The 21,167-nt window shown below is 46.9% G+C and overlaps 1 protein-coding gene across 1 annotated transcript; it reads left to right on the forward strand.

Annotated features, from left to right (window-relative positions):
- The first annotated feature begins 7,660 nt into the window (after nucleotides 1–7,660).
- On the forward strand, nucleotides 7,661–19,728 carry LOC136653733 (vomeronasal type-2 receptor 26-like). Its single transcript, XM_066630615.1, has 6 exons — nucleotides 7,661–7,878; nucleotides 9,198–9,489; nucleotides 9,975–10,826; nucleotides 11,431–11,658; nucleotides 17,514–17,640; nucleotides 18,827–19,728. The coding sequence occupies exons 1-6, from the start codon at nucleotides 7,661–7,663 to the stop codon at nucleotides 19,726–19,728; spliced, it is 2,619 nt and encodes an 872-aa protein (XP_066486712.1).
- Nucleotides 19,729–21,167: the final 1,439 nt, after the last annotated feature.

Raw genomic sequence — 21,167 nt, forward strand, 5'->3', positions numbered from 1 at the left:
TCAGTCTTGAACTCAGTGCAGTCCTAAGTCAAAGGGTACACTTGGCCCCTAAAGGAGAAACTAGATAGCTAAGACACCTTTCTCCAGAGTTAGAGCCTCGCACATTTTTGGAAGTTAAGTTTTGCCCTGCTGCATATCGTAAAAATAAAATGGCCCAGATTAACTCCGTGCCTCTGCTTTGTGTGTTTATTTCGGGTGCATGTTAAATAAATGCTCAAATATTGCCTAAACTATCTTAGCATTTAAAATATTTAGCATTAAAAATACTTTTAAAAAATGCCTCAATAGTGCATTAAAATAAAAACATGTCTGGAAATGCAAAAAAATACCTTTTTAACATTTAGCAACAAGATTTATTCTAAATATCTTGACAAAGTTTATTTCTGGAAAAGGCAAAAAATTTCTGGAATATAAACATGCAAAATGACACGACATACGGCACTGCTATGTAACCAGAAAGTTTTTCATCAACAATCCATGCTGCTTGCAGAGAAGTGCTTATAGAATGTGACTCGGGATACATTAGATCCATATCTGAAGAAGTGATAGAAACATTGGTGCTGATGTATGATTATGTGGTGTAGTCAGGGCTATGCTTTCATTCTAAATAAGATTTCTGGTTTAGCCCCATAAATCAACCAAAGCTAAATCTTACCAACCTTAAATATTTAGCAAAGCAATTCCTTACACAAGGCTGTCAATGTGTTCAGGAGAAGGACGCTTTTCAAAAGCTATTGGATTTAAAAACAAGTAGTTCTGAGCAATGATGCTACCAATGATGGTTGATAATACTGGTGATCAATAGGAAGAGACTTACAGACATTGCATTTACGAAGGGGCAACTTGGAGACTGTCTGAGGCAACAGGACTAATATTAATATCATAAATGCCACCATCTTGCATAAAGATCTTTCTAGGAGTAAATTTGCCATTCTACATTTACATTTAAGCATCCGTGGGAAGCACAGTTGGGCTTCACTCAATTTATTTGGAGTCAAAATGGGAAAAATAATGCCAAGTTTCAGCAATCGGGCTCAGGAAGCCCTCTCTGTCTCTAACCTCAACTGTGAGTGCCACAGGAGATATTAACAGCAGCAGCTTTCTGACTTTTTGTTTTGGTACTGACAGTTGAAATTCCCAAGAGACCTGGAGAAGAAGCCATAGAAACAAAGATAATTAGAGAAGTACAGGGTGTATAATCACCTGCTTCAAATTATAATTGGTCTGACTATGCAAAAGAAAAACATGTTCATCAACCTCTCAGCAGAATAATTCTCTGGTTCATCTCAGTGGGACATCAAAACACTCATTAGCTAGTGATGACTGGCAGGAAGAAGAGCCACCAGAAGCCTCCCTCCTCTAGACCTCCTCCACCTCCTCCACTTCACTTTGCATAAAATGGTGATGGAAAAAAGAAGATGGAGCTTGCAGAGGTGCTAATCTAAGAACATAAGAACAGCCCCACTGTATCAGGCCATAGGCCCATCTAGTCCAGCTTCCTGTATCTCACAGCGGCACACCAAATGCCCCAGGGAGCACACCAGATAACAAGAGACCTGCATACTGGTGCACTCCCTTGCATTGGCATTCTGACATAGCCCATTTCTAAAATCAGGAGGTTGCACATACACATCATGGCTTGTAACCCATAATGAAATTTTCCTCCAGAAACTTGTCCAATCTCCTTTTAAAGGCATCCAGGCCAGATGCCGTCACCACATCCTGAGGCAAGGAGTTCCACAGACCAACCACACGCTGAGAAAAGAATTTTTTTTCTTTTGTACGTCCTAACTCTCAATTTTAGTGGCTGTCCCCTGGTTCTGGTGTTATGCGATAGTGTAAAGAGCATTTCTCAATCCACTATCCTTCCCATGCATAATTTTGTATGTCTCAATCATATCCCCCCTCAAGCATCTCTTTTCTAGGCTGAAGTGGCCCAAACGCCATAGCCTTTCCTCATAAGGAACGTGCCCCAGCCCAGTAAACATCTTAGTCGCTCTCTTTTGTACCTTTTCCATTTCCACTATGTCTTTTTGAGATGCGGCAACCAGAACTGGACACAATACTCCAGGTGTGGCCTTACCATCAATTTCTACAATGGCATTATAATATTAGCTGTTTTGTTCCCAATACCTTTTCTAATGATCCCAAGCATAGAATTGGCCTTCTTTACTGCCTCCGCACATTGAGTCGACACTTTCATCGAACTGTCCACGACCACGCCAAGATCTCTCTCCTGTCACAGACAGCTCAGAACCCATCAGTCTATATGTGAAGTTTTGATTTTTTGCCCCAATGTGCATGACTTTACACTTACTTACACTGAAACGCATCTGCCATTTTGGTGCCCATTCTGCCAGTTTGGAGAGATCCTTCTGGAGCTCCTCACAATCACTTCCGGTCTTCACCACTCGGAAAAGTTTGGTGTCGTCTGCAAACTTAGCCACCTCACTGCTCAACCTTGTCTCCAGGTCATTTGTGAAGAGGTTGAAAAGCATCGGTTCCAGGACAGATCCTTGGGCACACCGCTTTTCACCTCTCTTCATTGTGAAAATTGCCCATTGACACCCACTCTTTGTTTCCTGGTCTTCAACCAGGTCTCAATCCAGGAGAGGACCTGCCCTCTAATTCCCTGACTGTGAAGATTTTTTCAGTAGCCTTTGGTGAGGGACCGTGTTGAACGCTTTCTGAAAGTCCAGATATATAATGTCCATGGGTTCTCCCGCATCCACATGCCTGTTGACCTTTTCAAAGAATTCTAAAAGGTTTTGGAGGCAAGACTAACCCTTACAGAAGCCAGGCTGATTCTCCCTCAGCAAGGTTTGTTTGTCTATGTGTTTTGAGATTCTATCTTTGATGAGGCATTCCACCACCTTATAATGGTGGAATTATAGGTGGGCCCTATAATTAGTATGGTATTTTGGCTGATGGCCAATCAGGTTGGCCATCAATGTTAAAGGAGATACCAAACAGCATTGACCTATGACAAAATGAGCCATGTATCATCTGCTTCAGGGTGGTTTTGCCCCACTCCCTGGGTTTAGGTATTGAGAAAAGAGAAGGATAGCATTGACAGCATGGGAGAAGGACCAGATGTGTAACCATTTAACTCTTCCATCCATTCGGTGTTTTATTCTGGGGCACAGAAGCACTTAGTAAAACATCAGAAATTGCGACCAAGACACTTCTGACTTAGCTCACAATTTACCCCATTCTATGAGCCTGTGTCATTATCAGAACTACTATTCAAGTGTCAGTTCCTGATTCCTGGCTGTTTTAAATGGCCTTCTGAAAGTGTAGACCACAGGCTTCCAGTCCATGCACCTTTTTGGTACAACTGCATTGATGGTGTGGTCATTCAGCGCAAGGGTAGGATTGCAAAAATGTCGGGATAAGTCATTCAGCCGAATCCCACCCTTGGGCTAAACAAGTTATCTCAACATTCTTACTTCCAACAGCCAAGCATTCTTTGTGTCCCTGGTCCGACCCAAATTCTTCAAACTCTCTGCCATGGGAAGAGTCTGCCCTGATAACTGGTTTGAAAGGATTTCACTCTGTGCAGATGGATGCATTAATGCTTCCTACCAGCTTTGTGATGTCCTAACTACTTTTGAACATGACCTTCAAGGAGCACCTGGGTAGTGGAGTTTCTAGCACACTCTTCTGCCCTTCCCTTAGATAGAATAATGGACTCTGATCATGTTTACTAAGTATTTCTGACATGATCTTGTTTGTGGATCTTTCTAGAACATTGATCAAAATCATCACCATATGTATAATTTCATGTCCACCCACCCATTCTGAGGAAAACGGTAGGATTCAGTAGTTGCCTGTGTTGTGCCCCAAAAGTGTGAGCCTTAGCCCCACTGGTTGACGTTAGATGGGAGATTGTTTTTGCCTGCTTCATAGGCATGCACTTTCCATAACTATAACCTGTGGTTCGAACCTGTGGACAGCCACTCTTTATAGCCTTCATAGATCTCACAAAGGCCTTCGACCTGGTCAGCAGGGATGGCCTCTTCAAGATTCTCCCCAAGATTGGATGTCCACCCAGGCTCCTCAGCATCATCAGATCCTTCCACAAGGACATGAAGGGCACTGTTGTCTTCGATGGCTTAACATCAGACCCCTTTGACATCCGAAGCGGTGTGAAGCAGGGCTGTGTTCTTGCACCAACCTTGTTTGGAATTTTCTTCGCTGTTCTGCTGAAGCATGCCTTTGGAACTGCAACAGAATGCATCTATCTCCGGACCAGTTCAGATGGAAAGCTCTTCAACCTCTCCAGACTGAGAGCAAAGTCCAAAGTCCAGCTGAAATGTCTGCGTGACTTCCTCTTTGCCGACGATGCAGCTGTCATTACTCACTCTGCTGAAGATCTCCAGCAGCTCATGGATCGTTTTAGCAAGGCCTGCCAAGATTTTGGACTGACAATCAGCCTGAAGAAAACACAGATCATGGTTCAGGATGTGGACTCACCTCCCTGCATTACAATCTCTGCACATGAACTGGAGGTTGTCCATGACTTTGTGTACTTTGGCTCAACGATCTCTGACACTCTTTCTCTCGATACCGAGCTAAACAAATGCATCGGTAAAGCAGCTACCACATTTTCCAGACTCACAAAGAGAGTCTGGTCCAACAAGAAGTTGACGGAACATACCAAGATCCAGGTCTACAGAGCTTGTGTCCTGAGTACACTTCTGTACTGTAGCGAGTCATGGACTCTTTGCTCACAACAGGAGAGGAAACTGAACGCTTTCCACATGCGCTGCCTCCGACACATTCTCTGCATCAACTGGCAGGACAAAGTTCCAAACAACACAGTTCTGGAACATGCTGGAATCCCTAGCATGTATGCACTGAAGAAACAGAGACGCCTGCGTTGGCTCAGTCATGTCGTGAGAATGGATGATGGCCGGATCCCAAAGGATCTCCTCTATGGAGAACTCGTGCAAGGAAAGCACCCTACAAGTAGACCACAGCTGCGATACAAGGACATCTGCAAGAGGGATATGAAGGCCTTAGGAGTGGACCTCAACAAGTGGAAAACCCTGGCCTCTGAGCGGCCCGCTTGGAGGCAGGCTGTGCAGCATGGCCTTTCCCAGTTTGAAGAGACACTTGACCAACAGTCTGAGGCTAAGAAGCAAAGAAGGAAGGCCCATAGCCAGGGAGACAGACCAGGGACAGACTGCACTTGCTCCCAGTGTGGAAGGGATTGTCACTCCAAAATTGGCCTTTTCAGCCACACTAGACGCTGTTCCACAACCACCTTTCAGAGCGCGATACCATAGTCTTTCAAGACTGAAGGTTGCCAACAACCTGTGGTTCTGTGTGTTGAGTCACCTGGCTTTGATCACAACCAGCAGTCATGTGCAGGTTGGAGAAGGAAGAACAGGATAATAATGGTGAGCACCTGGCAAACGTTTTGAGCAAAGCAAGAAGTTTTCACACCACTGCCTCAAGGCTGGATGGTGGAAGGGAAATGGGATGGGACCACTGCTATGGTCCTTCACCAACGTCCAAGGCAGGGCAGCCTGAGGAGGGTGATGCTGCCACAAGCTTCCTCAATTGTGAAAGGGCTGGTATTACTTATCTGCCACCCAGAGCTAGAAGGGTCTTGCCGACAAAAGAAAACAGTGGGATTATTCCACCCTAGTTTGGTCACAGGTGTCCACACTGTAAAGAGGACTTGCCATAGATCTTCACTTGTATGAATAAAATGGTGACTTGATTCCAGCCGCCCTGTCTCCTGCCTCTATCAGAATGTGGGAATTGTTTGCCTTTGACTGGCTGGCATAGTTGCACCACAATTGCCTGTTTTAGCAAATTTGAGTTTGAGCAAGACAAGTTCTACCTTCTATTGAAGCCCGACTCACAGTACCTTTTCACGCTGCATTTACACACTTCATTCATGGTCACTACGAGCTTCGTGATGTTCCTTTTCAAGTCCACATTTTGGTCTTTTGTTCAATAAACCTAATAACAGTATCCTTGTTGGAGAATCTCTACTCTGCCATTGGTGTACACCACTGGTTCCCCAACTTTTTAGAGCCCCTGGAGGCTGCATTCTGATTTTTAAATGCCAAGGGTTTTGGGGAGCAGTGCTCCCTCCCCAGGTAGCAACTTGCTTAACCCTTGATGCACATAGCCTTGCTATGCACGTCTCTTGCTTTAACCAAACAAGCAGGCAGGCAGCCTCTTGCAATTTAACAGACAAACAGGTAGGTAGGCTAGAAGGGAAAGTGAACGTAAGCAGGAAGTTAACATAGAGGAAGTTCTCACTTCCTTCTAGATCACCTGCTTGCTTGTCTGTTATATTGCAAGAGGCTGCATGCCTGCTTGTTTGGTTAAAACAAGAGGCATTTTGCACCACTGTAATGAGCATAAAGGTGGGGGTGTGGGGGGGTGTGGGGAAGTGTGGATAAGAGGATCTACACTTACCAGATCCACAGATCCCAGGGGGGCAGAGCCCAGGAGAGGGTAGTGAAGGGGGCAATTTGTACTGGGGCCCAGTGCAGAAAGGGGACCCAGGAGTGAAAGGAAGGGACCCAGAAATGTCCTGGGATCTGACATTTTTTGATTTCACCAAGATTTACTCTCTGTGTGGGATGCTGGGGGTGCTCTTGGGGCATAGGTCCCAAGTAGGTCTTTGGCTTGTGAATTCTTTAATCATGTGCAGGAGGTCAGAGACACAGTCACAGTACTACAGCTGATGCAGAAGTTGGTTTTGATACACACTGCACACTTGCCATTCTAGTGTGAGCCTAAATACAACACCAATTTTCTGCTATATATTTCTATATTTAAAAGGTTTTAGGGAGACCTAGGAGTGTCTGGTTATCTGTATCACTGTACCTAGCTGCAGATGCCACATCAGTGGGTAGACCTGGGCTCTGCGTTGGAAAGCCCAGTAGACCTGTGCTCCAACTGTACTGGTTGCCATCACGCTTGCCTGGTTTATTTTGCCACCTCTCCTCCCCTGTTGGGAAGGGGCCTAAAAGAAACTTTGACTCCCTGATAGAATTCCCCTCAAAGGCCTGAATGTGATTTTGTTCCTTCCAGCTTTGCAGATAAACCATTTGCAAACTATTCCTCTTTAATGGGTGTAACTTTCCTTTCTGATTGCTTCAATTTTCAGTTTCCACCTCCTTTTTCCCTTCACCAATTTCTTCAATGTGAAGTGGAAGAGGTGTACAGGAGGGAGTCTTCTGGTGGCTTTTCTTCCTGCCAGTCATCACTAGCTAACAAATGTTATGATGTCCCACTGAGAGGGACCAGATAATTATTCTGCTGAGAGGTTGAGGAACTTGTTTTTTACTTGTGTAACGTCAGACAAAATCTAACCCTGAGAGAATGATTATACACCCTGTATTTATCTAATTTTCATTATTTCTGTAAGATCTTCTCCAGGTCCCTTGGGAAATACAGTGGTCAGTACCAAAACAAGAAGACTGGAGGCTGCTGCTTTTCATATCTCCTGTGGCACTCACAGTTGAGGTTAGAGACAGAGAGGGCTTCCTGAGCCTGACTGCTGAAACTTGGCATTTTTTCCCCATTCTGGCTTCAAATAATTTGAGTGAAGCCCAACTGTGCTTCCCATGGATGCACAAATATAAATGTAGGAATGGCAAATTTACTTCTAGAAAGATCTTCATGCAAGATGGTGGCATTTATGACATTAGTATTAGTCCTGTTGCCTCAGAGAGTCTGCAAGTTGCCCCTTCGCAAATGTGGTGTCTGTGAGCCTCTTCCTATTGATCACCAGTATTATCAACCAGGAGACTTTATCATTGGCAGCATCATTGCTCAGAACTACTTGTTTTTAAATCTGATAGCCTTTGAAAAGTGTCCTTCTCCTGAACTCATTGATGACCTTGTGTAAGGAGTTGCTTTGCTAGCTATATATATAAGTCATTTTTTTTTCCCCAGATAATATTCCACAAATATTCTAAGATGGATAAGCTATCACTCTGGTCGATTTTCTGGTTATATAGCAATGTCATTATGATGACTTTTTTGCATGTTTATTTTCCTGAAATAGTTTGCCTGCAATCTTTCTTAAGTTATTTTGGGAGACATCTGGTTGCTAATTGTTTAAAAGGTATTTTTTGAGTTTCCACACATGCTTTTCCATCCATGCACTAACTGGGAATTTATTTTCAATATTTCAAATGCTAAATATTTGAAATGCTAAAATCGTCTAGGCAATATTTGAGCATTTATTTAATTTTATATGGTTTACCCACACACCCCAAATAAACACACAAACCATAGGAGCAGAGTTAAACCAGGCCACTTGGTTTATTATACAATATACAGCAGGGCAAAACTTAGCTTCCCAAAATGTGTGGGGATCTAACTCTGGGGGAAGCTGTTCTAGCCATCTACGTACCTATTAGGGTCCATCTGACTCAAAATTGCACTGAATCCAAGATCAACTTTGCCTGTCAAAGCGAACCCTTATGGGTTGAGGCAACTGAGCTAGAATTTGCCCACTGGCAAGGGAATAAGGCTTGTTTCCTTCAGGCAACCTGGGGTCAGCCAGCCAGCTTCCTTGAGCTGGGTAAGCATCAGCAGAGTGGTAGTGGCTCACTCTCTGGCCACCTGATGGACACCTGATGACTATTCTTACCTACTGTCACCTGAACGCTACCAGCTAAAGTGACTTAAATGGTGACAAACATAACAGAAAACACTGGAATGTTCAACTACAGACTGGATAGGCAAAAAAACCTGCCAATTCAAGCCACAATTAGCAGGAAAACAATCCTACCTGGCCTTCAACCATCAGTCTCAGACTATAAAAAGGGTGGGTGGGAATGTCGGCTGGAGATTATGGAGTCTCTGGGATGCACCTGCCCCTGGAGAGCAAGAGTGTCCTGCCTCCCCAGGATCTTCTCCCAGTCAGGGGACACCTTTGACTTGCATGCATGAGGTAGGGTGGGACAAAGATGCCAAACTTGTAGGGTTTGTTTCAGAATTGTGGCGTTAAATGTTGTGAATGTTTGTATATTGGTTTTAACTAGAAGCTTCCAAAGTAGTTCTATTGCCTCATATAAAGCCCAAAGTTCTGTTTTGTGTAACAATGCCAATTCACACTTCCCTGGAATAGGACCGTGCACTTCATGGAAATAATATTGGGAATGCCACGTTCTGAAGCAGGAGTCCTTTAATGCATCATACAACTGTCATTGCAGGGTAATGACTCAACTTTACCAACAGATCATGGCCTTGGTCTTTGCTGTTGGTGAGCTGAATGAAAATCCCCAGATCTTACCCAACATCACCCTTGGTTTCAACATCTATAATAGCCTTTTAAGTGCTGTCTGGATCTACCATGCATCTCTGGAACTCCTCTCCACACGAGGTGGATTCATCCTGAACTACAAGTGTGATATCCAGAACTATCCAGAAGCGATCATTGGGGGACCTAACTCGGAACTTCATCGCCACATGGCAACAATTCTCAGCATCTACAAGATTCCACAAGTAAGTTGTGCTTTTGGAGCACATGAGATATAGATGCCCAACGGTGGAGTTCTCTTGTGCGTATGTTTGTGTATATGTTTCTAACAGTGCATAGTACCCTGTTCCTGAAAAGCAACTCGCGATCTGTATTCTATGGTGTGTGTGATGCTGGCAGAGGGAGTCAATACTTGCATTCCTGACAAATTTTTGTTGTCAGTTATGTAGGTCATTATGACTGTGAAATTTCAAAAAATACACCAAAACACTATTATATTTTTTAAAGCTAGGAATAAATGAATTGAAGAACAAGGACAGAACAGATTGTTCTTTTCAAAAAAAGAGCAGACATTTACAAGATGTTTGCTAAATGCTTACCAGGCAGGTTGTATCCTAGCTGATATATGTGGAAAAGCATCACCACTTACAACTGCATCACTGTAACTCACATGCAAAGTAGTTTTAACTTGGGCTTTTTCAAAAATAATATTTTATAATATTTTATTTAGTTCATATATGGCTCTGCTCCAGTGATGGATCACCAGACAGAAGCTGCTTTCTTTCACCGTCTGTTCCCAAATGGAGCTCTTCAATATAGGGGGATTCTTCACTTACTTCTTCATTTCAGATGGATATGGATTGGGGTGATCTATTTAGATGATGACCTTGGAGAGAAGTTTATACAAGATGTGCTTCCCAGGTTTTCCCAAAGTGGTATTTGCTTTGAGTTCGTAGAAAGATTTCCATCAGAAAGTTTTTCAAATAACATTGCTGAACAAGCGGACGATTTGCTTGGGCTATACAATATTGTCATGGGGAGCACTGCCAATGTAGTAGTCATACATGGGGAAATTCAGACCACAATAATCTTGAGAGTGATGCTTGAGTTTCCAGCATTTGAGGATGTACCCATGAAGAGAAAAAGCAAGGTCTGGATTATGACCGCCCAGATGGAACTAATGTCACTTCCCATTCAAAGAAGTTGGGATATCCACTTCATCCACGGTGCTCTATCCTTTGCCATTCATTCAAAGCAGGTGACAGGATTCAGCACATTTCTCCATAACAGAAAACCAGCCTTGGACAAAGGAGATGGTTTTATCAGAGTGTTTTGGGAACAGGCATTTAACTGTGTGTTCCCCAACTCCAAGGTGGATGAGGAAATTTGCACAGGGGAGGAGAAGCTGGAGACTCTGCCCGGCTCTGTTTTTGAAATGAGCATGACCAGCCACAGTTACAGCATCTATAATGCAGTCTGTTCTGTGGCACATGCTTTGCATGCCGTTCAGTCATCCAAATTCAAACACAGAGAGATGACCAATGAAAAGAGATGGAATCTGAAGAATCATCAGCCATGGCAGGTAATGTCCAGAGCAGACTCAGATGGTGCAGGAGGGCTCAACCTTGCCATGGGTACCCCAGATCCTAGGTCACTTAGAAACATCTCTTTCCAGAAAAACATCTATGTGCCAGGTCTTTCGATGTTCCATGTTAGAACTAATTAGTGATCCTGCTCATATTAATTTCCAAATGGACTTGTTTAATTTGGCTAGATCTGATTACTTTAACTTTGTTTTACAGTCTTTTCAATTTCCTAGTTACCAATTTATGGATTACCAATAACACTGCATATTCTTGTTTGATACCTTCTACATTTTTTTAACTTTTATTCTTCCCCCTATTGGCACTGTACATTAGTTCATGACAATTAATAAACAACTTGTTGAGGTCAAGGTAATGGGGATACCTGAAGTCACAAATGACTGCAATTGGTATATCTGCAATTGGTATATGTTATTCATATAATTTTAGAGGTTTTGTGGCACTTAATTTTCTACTAGGAATTCCTTTACACTTGTCCTCAATCAGGCTTTTAAGGAAAGAACTGTCCATCTGGCAGGTGAGCAGTTTATTGTATGTTTGCATCGTTTTGTACAGCTTGTGATTTTCCCCTCAACTTCCTAGCTCCACGACTTCCTGAGAAGTTTCTCCTTCAACAATAGCGCAGGGGAAAAGGTTTCCTTTGATCAGGATGGAAATTTAGTTGCTGGATTCGATATTATCAACTGGGTCACATTCCGAAACCAGTCCTTTCGTAGAGTCAAAGTTGGGAGGATAGAGCCCAGGGCTTCAGAAGACATCTTGCTTTCTGTTGATGATGATGCCATTGTGTGGCCCAGCAGATTTAACCAGGTAAAGTTTGCTGTATGTGGGGACTCTCCAGTTATTTGCAACATGTGTAAAATAAAATAAATTTTAAAAAGATTCACTGTTTAGACTCTAGACGGTGCTCTTTCTGTTTCCTGTCAGCTGGGTGAGTTTCATTTCAGTTATGATTTCCAATCCTAAACATTCAATTAGCTAACTTGAAGCAAAGAGTCAGGGCACATTCATTCCCTTACCCTGGAGGAAGCCTCCATTTCCTATGGGCTTCCCAAATGGGTGTCCCCGGTTCAGTGGAAGCCATTTTGCTTGTGGCGGTAACAAAAGGTCAGGATAGGAATATAGTATACTTGCTCACACAAGCGCTACTGGTAACTACCCTTCCTGCGCCCATTCCACTTCTTGCCATTCAAGAGCACTTGCCATTCAGCCCAGGAAAGTGTTTACTTTTTTTTTTTGTTCTTGTAGGTGTAGTTGGGGCAACCCAAGTCTCCCGAACACCCAATTAAAGAGGTGTTCGGAGTTTGTTTTGCCTGGCCGGGACACAAGAGTCCAGTCCCTCCCCAAGGGCGGGGTCTGGCAGCCACAATGGACCTTTTAAAAGGGGAGGAGACCCAGCCCTCTTCCTCCTTGTGCACGTGGGCACCGTGGGAATAGAGTGGACCTGACCCCATCCAGCCACCTTAGGACCAGTGCAACTCCTGAGGAGGCCTCCTGCGATGGATCTCATGTGCAGCATGCTTGATCTGTAAGGTGGGGATGGGGGTTTGGACAGGCTCTGCCCAAGGAAGGATCAGGTGCAGTCCAGGCACACTTTCCTGGGAGTAAGCGCCGGGAGTGCAGGGGGACTTGCTTTCTTGCGAGTAAGCCCCGGGGAGTTTCCCACTTTCCTGGGAGTAAGCCCCGGGAGTGCAGGGGGACTTGCTTTCTTGCGAGTAAGCCCCGGGGAGTTTCCCACTTTCCTGGGAGTAAGCCCCGGGGATGGGGCTTGGAGTGTGCTTGGAGTGTGCTCTCAGTCCCTGGCCTGGTGGGCGGAGGGGGCAGGCTGCCGCCTTCTAGCTCAGAGCCAGGACTCCCTGCTGGCTTTGCCCAGGTCTCCAGCGCACGTGGTGCTCCTGCTGCTGCTTCCTGGGAGGGTGCCCACAAGGGTTGCTGGAGAAGGGCGCTGTGATCGAAGGGCTGCTCCAGGGCTCCCGCCTGCCCAAGTAGCAGGTGGCAGTGCGCTCCATGTGGGAGCAGGCTCTGCATCGCAGGAGCCCTCCCGAAGGCGCAGGTGCCTGACCGTGCAGATGCAGGACTGTTGCAGCTCCCCGCATGCGGCTGGCAGGCAAGCCCAGGGCTCCCAATGCGCTCCACGTGGGAGCAGGATCTGCATGGTGCGGAGCAGGCACCTGGCTGCACATGGCTCCAGCTGCAGGACTGCTGCAGCTTCCTGCATGCGGCTGGCAGGCAAGCCCAGGGCTCCCAATGCGCTCCACGTGGGAGCAGGATCTGCATGGAACGGAGCAGGCGCCTGGCCGCACGTGGCTCCAGCTGCAGGACTGCTGCAGCTTCCTGCATGCGGCTGCAGGCCAGCACGGGGCTCCAGGAGGTGTCCCGACGAGCCCTGCTCCCTGCTGCATGCAGGATCACGCACATGGGGAGTCGCCATGGGAGGCGGCGCCAGTTCAGCGCCTCCACATCACCCACTTTCATGCGAGTAAGCCCCAGAGACCATAATGGGGTTTGCCTCTGAGGAGCCAGGCAGAGGCTGAAATGCTGGGGCTGCAACCCCAACCGCAATTTCCAGGGAGGAAGCCCTTTGCACTATAATGGGCCTTGCTTCTGAGGAGGCAGGCAGAGCCTTGGACTCTGGCTGCAATCCTACACACACTTTCTTGAGAGTAAGCCCTATAGTTGAGCACTTCCTTTACTTAAAGTCTCAGTCCTCAAGTTTCTAGTCCACAATGAGGATTTTTTGGTAGCTTGCTGAATGGCTAGGCAGGATTCTGAACCTTTGTCCCCAACAGACAATGAACCAACATGGTAAAAAGATTTTCTACTTTATTAAATACATAGGGTTACAAAAAGGTTACAAAGGCAGCAAATGCTAGAGGCATAAAAACTTCTAGGAAACATCAGCATAAAGCAACAAAGCTAACTGGCTAACTCTATTAATCTCTGACTCTCACCTGGGTCAGCTTCTTTTGTAGATCCTCAGTTACCTAAGAGGCCACATGGTCCTGGTGGGGCAGGAGGCGCACCCACCACCTGTCTCACTAGAGACAAAGAACAAAAACCCTGTCCTCCAGAAGTGGGGCTGGAAGCTCGCCCTCTCAGCTCTTCCCTCCCCCCTGGAGATCTACAGCTGCATTCCATCCTTGATGGGCATCTTTCTGGCTGCCTAGGTGCTACATTATCACCTCCCATTGAATTGTAAATCCTGGCAGCTAGGACTGCAAGCCCCTTGCAAGCCCCTTCTGTGTTACTGGGTTACTGTGGTTCAGGCTTTGCAATGCTACTAGGCCTAAACTGTACATATTCATGACAATTCTGAACAGGCACACAGAGACTCGGTCATAGGGTTGCAGTCCTTGCCCACTTTATGGGGAGTAAGCCCCTGGGGGATAATGGGGGCTTGCTTCTGATGGGGCATGCAGAGGCTTGGAGCATAGGGCTCAGATCCTGGCTCCAACTTCCAAGGAATAAGTCCCAGGAGTATAAGGGGTCTTTTATCCAGGTAGACATAGCTGGACTTAAGGCTACAATCCTGTCCACACTTTCCTGGGAGTGTATTCCATTGATTTTAATGGGACTTAATGATGAGTATACGGGCATAAAATGAGCTCCAATGAGTGCAAGCCAGTACAGATACACCAGCCCAACCACCCGCAACAATCTCCTCCCAGGCACCTGACCTCCTCCTTGTTAATACTTCATCAGTTTTGGAGGATATTTAGAGGCATATGGGGAGCCCCTGGCCATCTCGGATTGCTTACAGCATACACTCCATCTATGTGGGAGCCGCTTTGAAAGCTGCCTGGCCAGGCTTCAGCACCCAAGGAATGGGGCAGAGTGGATGGGGCATTTAATATGTGAGTATAGCATTTAATATTATGTTTTCCCTGGGCATCAGCAGGGCATTTAGTAACTCACTTGGTGGGCATGCCACCCTTGCTCCTTGAGAGAGGAGATATGTGTGCCGCCCCCTACGCCTTTAAGAGAAGAGTGGCGTTCTATTACCAACCTGCTTAGCAGGCATGCTACCTCTTCTCCTTAGGGGAGGATGATGATCTGTTACCAGGCTGCCTAATGGGTGTGCTTACCCGACTTCTGTGGGGGTGGTGGTGTTCTGTCAACAATGTGCTTACCAGGAGTACTGCCCCTACTCCTTTCAGAGAGGGGGGGTGTTCTGGTGCAGACCCACTTAGTGGGCATAATGCCACTAGGCCTTTGGAAGTGGGGAGGTTTCAACAGCCTGCGTAGCCGTTTCTCTTTAGAGAGGGGTGATGTTTCGTTACCAGCCCACTTAATGGGTGCACCGTCCCGGTTCCTGCGGGAGGGGCAATGTTTGGTTACAACCCCCCTTACGGATTTGTGGCCCCTTCTTCTTTGAGAGGGGGGCGTTCTATTAGCAACTGTTTTATGGGTGCTCTGCCCCCACCCAGGAAAGGGGTAATGTTCTGTTGACCAGTATTGCACGGTTCACTTCAGTGACTCTGGTGTTCCGGGCATTCCTTCCGGGCATTCCCCAAGCTGTGGGGGAGCAGCGTTGGAGGGGATGCCTTGCTATAACCTCTCTGCTTTCATCTTGCAGGACGCTGTGGTGGCCTAGGGCGCGTGTTAAGCTGCGGCAGCAGCAGCAGGGATACCTTGCATTAACATCTCTGCTTTCATTTTGCAGGACATGGTGGTAGCCCTGTACGCGTATTAAGCTGCGGCCACTCCATGGTCTTTTTGGGCCCGCAAGAGGGCGGCTACAACCCCCCTCAGATCGCACTTGGGCCTCAGCCCGGCAGTGCAGGTCGCTTGGTTAGCCAAGAAGGGGATGAGATGGGGCCAGCTGCTGCCTGTGTTGATGAAGTTACTGAATGTGAACCACCAACCGGACGTTTTGGGTGCTCCACCTGGGCGAGAATGACCTTTGCAGGAGGTCTGGTCTGGCTCTGATGAGCAGAGCCTGTGAGGACATCAGCACCCTTATGCGTTGGCTGCCTGGTACCGCCTTGGTCTGGTCGGACCTCTTGCAGCGTTGTGGATGGCAAAGGGCCTTCTGCTGCACTAAGATTGAAAGGATGCGCAGGAAAATCACCAAGGGCATTGGTGGCTTGGTGTCTCGCGCTGGTGGCAGCGTGGTAATGCATCTTGCAATTGTGTTGTCGCTACCTTACCTGTACGGGGGTGATTTGTGTTCATTTGTCGGAGAAAGGTGCAGGCATCTTTCTTAAGGACCTGCAGGACGGCCTTAAGTCGCTTCTGCCCCTGTTTGGGAGCGGGGGGGTCAAGCACTAGGCTGACCCCTCCTTGTGGCAGGTGGTGCGGGTTAGGAGGCGTGAATGGGACTTTGGCATGCACCTTCAGGCGGCATAGGCAGGGCAGAACCCTATTTCAGTCCTCAGGGGCTTGGTGGCACGAGGACGTGGACGGGGCCCTGGCCGGGACCGCGGGGCACACCTCAGAGGCTCAGCGGCTCGAGGTGGTGCATTCTGCGGTCCGGCTGCCTTCCCCTTAAGGGATAGACATGGATGAGATGCGCTGTCCCAGCAGTGGGGCGTGACTTGGAGTCGGGTGCATGCCCGCCTGGGGGCAGAGATTTCTGGTACTGCCCAGAGGTCCCTCCCTGCACCACAGGGGCTTTTGCTGCCTCGGTTGCTGCAGGTCTCAGCCTCTGCTTCTCTTGGTAACATGAAATAAAGTTGCCCTTTCTCCCATATCTGTTGTCTCGAGTGTTCATTGGACAGTGCGGAAACAATCCCGAACACCCAATTAAAGAGGTGTTCGGAGTTTGTTTTGCCTGGCCGGGATACAAGAGTCCAGTCCTCCCCAAGGGGGAGGTGAAGGGGCGGGGTCTGGCAGCCACAACGGACCTTTTAAAAGGGGACGAGACCCAGCCCTCTTCCTCCTTGTGCACGTGGGCACCGTGGGAATACCCGCCCGCCCGCCCTAGAGGCAGTCTGAGTTTAACTGGTCGCCGTTTGGGTCCGGGTAGGAATTTTTTGCTGCCTACCAAGATTGGCCGAGGGCAGGCAGTTTTTTCGCCTATCCCAGACTGTTATGGTCCTGGGGGTTACATCCCCCCCTGTTTGCAAGCTGCCATTTGTCACTTTAAGAGGGCAGGTGGTGCGGGTTAAGAGGCGTGAATGGGACTTTGGCATGCACCTTCAGGCGGCATAGGCAGGGCAGAACCCTATTTCAGTCCTCAGGGGCTTGGCGGCACTAGGACGTGGACGGGGCCCTGGCCGGGACCGCGGGGCACACCTCAGAGGCTCAGCGGCTCGAGGTGGTGCAGTCTGCGGTCCGGCTGCCTTCCCCTTAAGGGATAGACATGGATGAGACGCGCTGTCCCAGCAGCGGGGCACGACTTGGAGTCGGGTGCATGCCCGCCTGGGGGCAGAGGTTTCTGGTACCGCCCAGAGGTCCCTCCCCGCACCACAGGGGCTTTTGCTGCCTCGGATGCTGCAGGTCTCAGCCTCTGCTTCTCTTGGTAACATGAAATAAAGTTGCCCTTTCTCCCATATCTGTTGTCTCGAGTGTTCATTGGACAGTGCGGAAACAATCCAAAACTTTCCTCACACCTTTACCAGAAACCGTTCTTGATTTCCATGCACACCTGTGCTTGTTTGAACAACCATCCAAATGTCCTTCTTCTGAATGCTAACATATCCTGCTCTTTCATCTGTGGACAGGCACAGCCCCTTTCTCTTTGCAATGAGAATTGTCACCCAGGGTACAGAAGGACCAAGAAGGAAGATAAACCATTTTGCTGCTATGATTGCCTTCCCTGCCCAGAAGGGAAAATTTCAAATGAGAAGGGTAAGAAATGGAAGGTATGGAGTTTACCTGATACTGTGTAGTATACATTGGGTCCTCTGAATCCACTGGGTATCTGCTTCAGGACCCCCCATGGATACCAAATTCCACAAATAATTAAATCCATGCGGGGGGGGGGGGGAGAAAGCTCAATGCTTCAGTTACTTATCTGGGGAAGTACCCAGGGCCTAGTAGAAGGGGGTAAAGGGGGTAATTTGTACCCAGGCCCAGGGTCAAAAGGGGGCCCAGGAGCCAAAGTGGGGGCCTAGAAATTTCCTGGGATCTGACATTTTCCTATCTGCTGGGGACACTACCATGACTGGGGATGCTGGGGACACTACTGATGCCTCATGGGTGGGTAGACCTGGGCTCCAAAGATTTTTCCAGCTGCCTCTACCTTCCCCTCACCCTTCTTTGCCCCTCCCTGCCCCTATTCTGCTCGCCCATCACCACCCTCCCCCGTTGTGTTTCACTCTTCCCTCATGGCAAAGGGGCCTAAAAGAAACTTGGTACAACCTGATAAAATTCCTCTCAGAAGTCCAGGAAGTACCTCAGATGGTTGCACATGGCCTCCCAGCCTCTTGAGAAGCCTCCTGGATGTGCCATCTGGAACGTCAATGAGAACCGAAGTTACTTCCAGTCATGTCTCTGGGCAGAGGCATTCTGAGGTGCAGGGAGGTCGCATGTAGCCTTCCTGTGCCTCAGAACAACTCTCTGATGAGACCAAGAGCCATTTCCTGTTGCATCAAGGTGGTCCTCTGAGGAACCTCAGCCAGAGGCTCGGCATCTGGATACTCAAATCCTTGGATGCCAAACCCAAGACAAAGAGGACCCACTGCATTGATGATGATTGTCATAATGGTAAAAAATGTGTCCGTGATTCAGTGCTGTTCACTGCAGCTAAGAGGATGACCCTAATTCCCTGATATGAAAAACACAATATTCCAGTCTATCCAGACAAGGGGAGGTAGAGATCAACCCTGACATTTGATATTCAGAGATAGAATAACCTTCTTTGTTTGCACCACTGGTGTCAAGAATTGAGTTCCAAACAGAATGAAAACAGAGCAATGTTTTCTTTGCATAGTCAACTTGCCATGCTCATTCAGGTCTTTATAATATTCCATTGTATGAGTACAATGAACCACACATTGGGGTACTGTATTGAAAACCATGCTTTGTTTTCCAGACACAGATCACTGTTTTCAGTGCCCAGAAGATCACTATCCAAACAATGAGAAGGATTTGTGCATTCCAAAATACATTGTATACATGTCTTACGGAGAACCTCTGGGGATGAGTTTAGCCATCTTTGTCCTCATCTTTTCTTTTGTCACTGCTGTGGTGCTGGGGATTTTCATTAAGCACAAGGACACTCCCATTGTCAAAGCCAACAACCGGAATCTCACCTACACTCTTCTCATCTCCCTCCTGCTCTGTTTTCTTTGTGCTTTACTGTTCATTGGCAAACCTGAGATGGTGTCGTGTCTCCTTCAACAGACTGCATTTGGCGTCATCTTCTCAGTGGCCGTTTCTTGCATATTGGCCAAAACCATGATTGTGGTTCTTGCTTTCATGGCCACCAAACCAGGTTCTAAGATGAAGAAATGGGTGAGGAAACCACTGGCCTGTTATGTGGTTTTCACCTGCTTCCTTCTTCAAGCCATCCTTTGCACTGTGTGGTTGGCAAGTTACCCTCCATTCCCCAGTCTGGACATGAACTCACTGAATGCAGAAATGGTACTGAAATGTAACGAGGGTTCAACTCTCATGTTTTACTGTGTGTTGGGCTTCCTGGGCTTTCTGGCTCTCATCAGCTTCAGTGTGGCTTTCCTGGCCAGGAAGTTGCCAGACACTTTCAACGAAGCCAAGTTCATCACCTTCAGCATGCTGATATTTTGCAGTGTTTGGTTATCCTTTATACCAGCTTACCTGAGCACAAAAGGGAAATACATGGTGGCTGCGGAGATCTTCTCCATCCTGGCCTCCAGTGCAGGGTTGCTGGTCTGCATCTTTTCCCCCAAATGCTACACTATTGTAGTGCGGCCTGATTTGAACAGAAGAGAACAACTGAGAAGAACATTTAAGTAACCAAAAAAATAATAATTCAACTAAATTTAATACTGATTCCCACTGCATACAATTAAAATTGCTAATTGTACACATTCATAACTACACACATTCATAACTATACACATTCATAACTCTTTGAAGCTACATCCCTGTGTTGCTTTTCTAATGAGGAATGCAGTCCCACATTTATGTATCAATGTAGTGGATATAACATCTTTCATCTAGGAATTATCCTACTTTAATGCACAATATTTACAGTACATTGCCCAAACCTCTTAAATAAAATTAATGGCGGGAAATCCATGAAATATTTCACTTTCTTAGCCATGGAGGGTTATATTTTAACATTTTGCCAAAATCTGCTTCGTAATTGTTTTGATACTTCTTTGAATTTAGGCAACCTTGATCTGTATGAAAAGGAAGAACAAGAAATGGTGCCAAGCAGTCAATTTGGAATTTATTAATTAGTCAATCACCTGTTCCCAAATCCCTCTGTAGTTCTGGCTCACAATGAACGGTTCATCTCAACATTCTTACTTCTAAGAACCAGACAGGCTTATATGCCCTGGTCATTCGTGGTTGTCGCAGACTAATCCTGCCATAGAGGGGAGCCTGTATAAGTAGTTCAGAGGATTTCATACCTGAGAATTTACAGGTGACTTTTGGATGTGCTTTGCCTGAGAGCTCAGTAATGGTGTTTCTGGCATACTCATGCAGTAGCATCCAGTGGTGTAGCTAATGACCGTGTAGCTCCGGAAGTGATGTCACAACCAGAAGTGATGTCATGCCTAAACTTTTTTAAAAGTGAAAATTTGGGGAAAGCCTGCCTTCCCCCCAGCAGCTTGCCACCCACTTGCTCTGCTGCCTCCCCCCAGTCAGTAGTATAACATACAGCCCAATCCTATCCACACTTTCCTGGGAGTAAGCCCCATTGACTGTAATGGGACTTACTTCCAAGTAGACACACACAGGATTGGGCTGTAAGGTGTCTATCTGCTACCTGGAGTGAAATAAGCTTTGTACCCCCCCCCCCCACCAGACAAAACAAAATTTAATTTAGTAAATCAATAAAAAGTGTGCTCCTGATTGGTTCGAGACACTGTGCTGGGGTGAAGAGGGATGGTTATTCTCCCCCTGCTAAATATAAGAGGGGCACCACTTGAAAAAGTGCTTTTTTACACAGTTAGCAGGGGTAACTATACTATCATACATGGAAATGTGAGCTGGCTCATATTATCACCTTGGTTTCATGCTGTATCATGATAACATTTCATTGGCTCTCAGAACAATTAGGGCACAATCCTAACCCCTGATGTCAGTGCCTTCCAGCACTGACGTAAGGGCAATGCAGCTCTGAGGTAAGGGAACAAACATTCACTTATTTTGAGGAGGCCTCTGTGAGTGATACCCAACTGCAGGATGCAGCACATGGCCCGTTGGCACAGCTAAGCCAGTGC

This window comes from Tiliqua scincoides, chromosome 5 (genome assembly GCF_035046505.1).
Source record: "Tiliqua scincoides isolate rTilSci1 chromosome 5, rTilSci1.hap2, whole genome shotgun sequence".
In the NCBI taxonomy this organism is placed as follows: Eukaryota; Metazoa; Chordata; class Lepidosauria; order Squamata; family Scincidae; genus Tiliqua; species Tiliqua scincoides.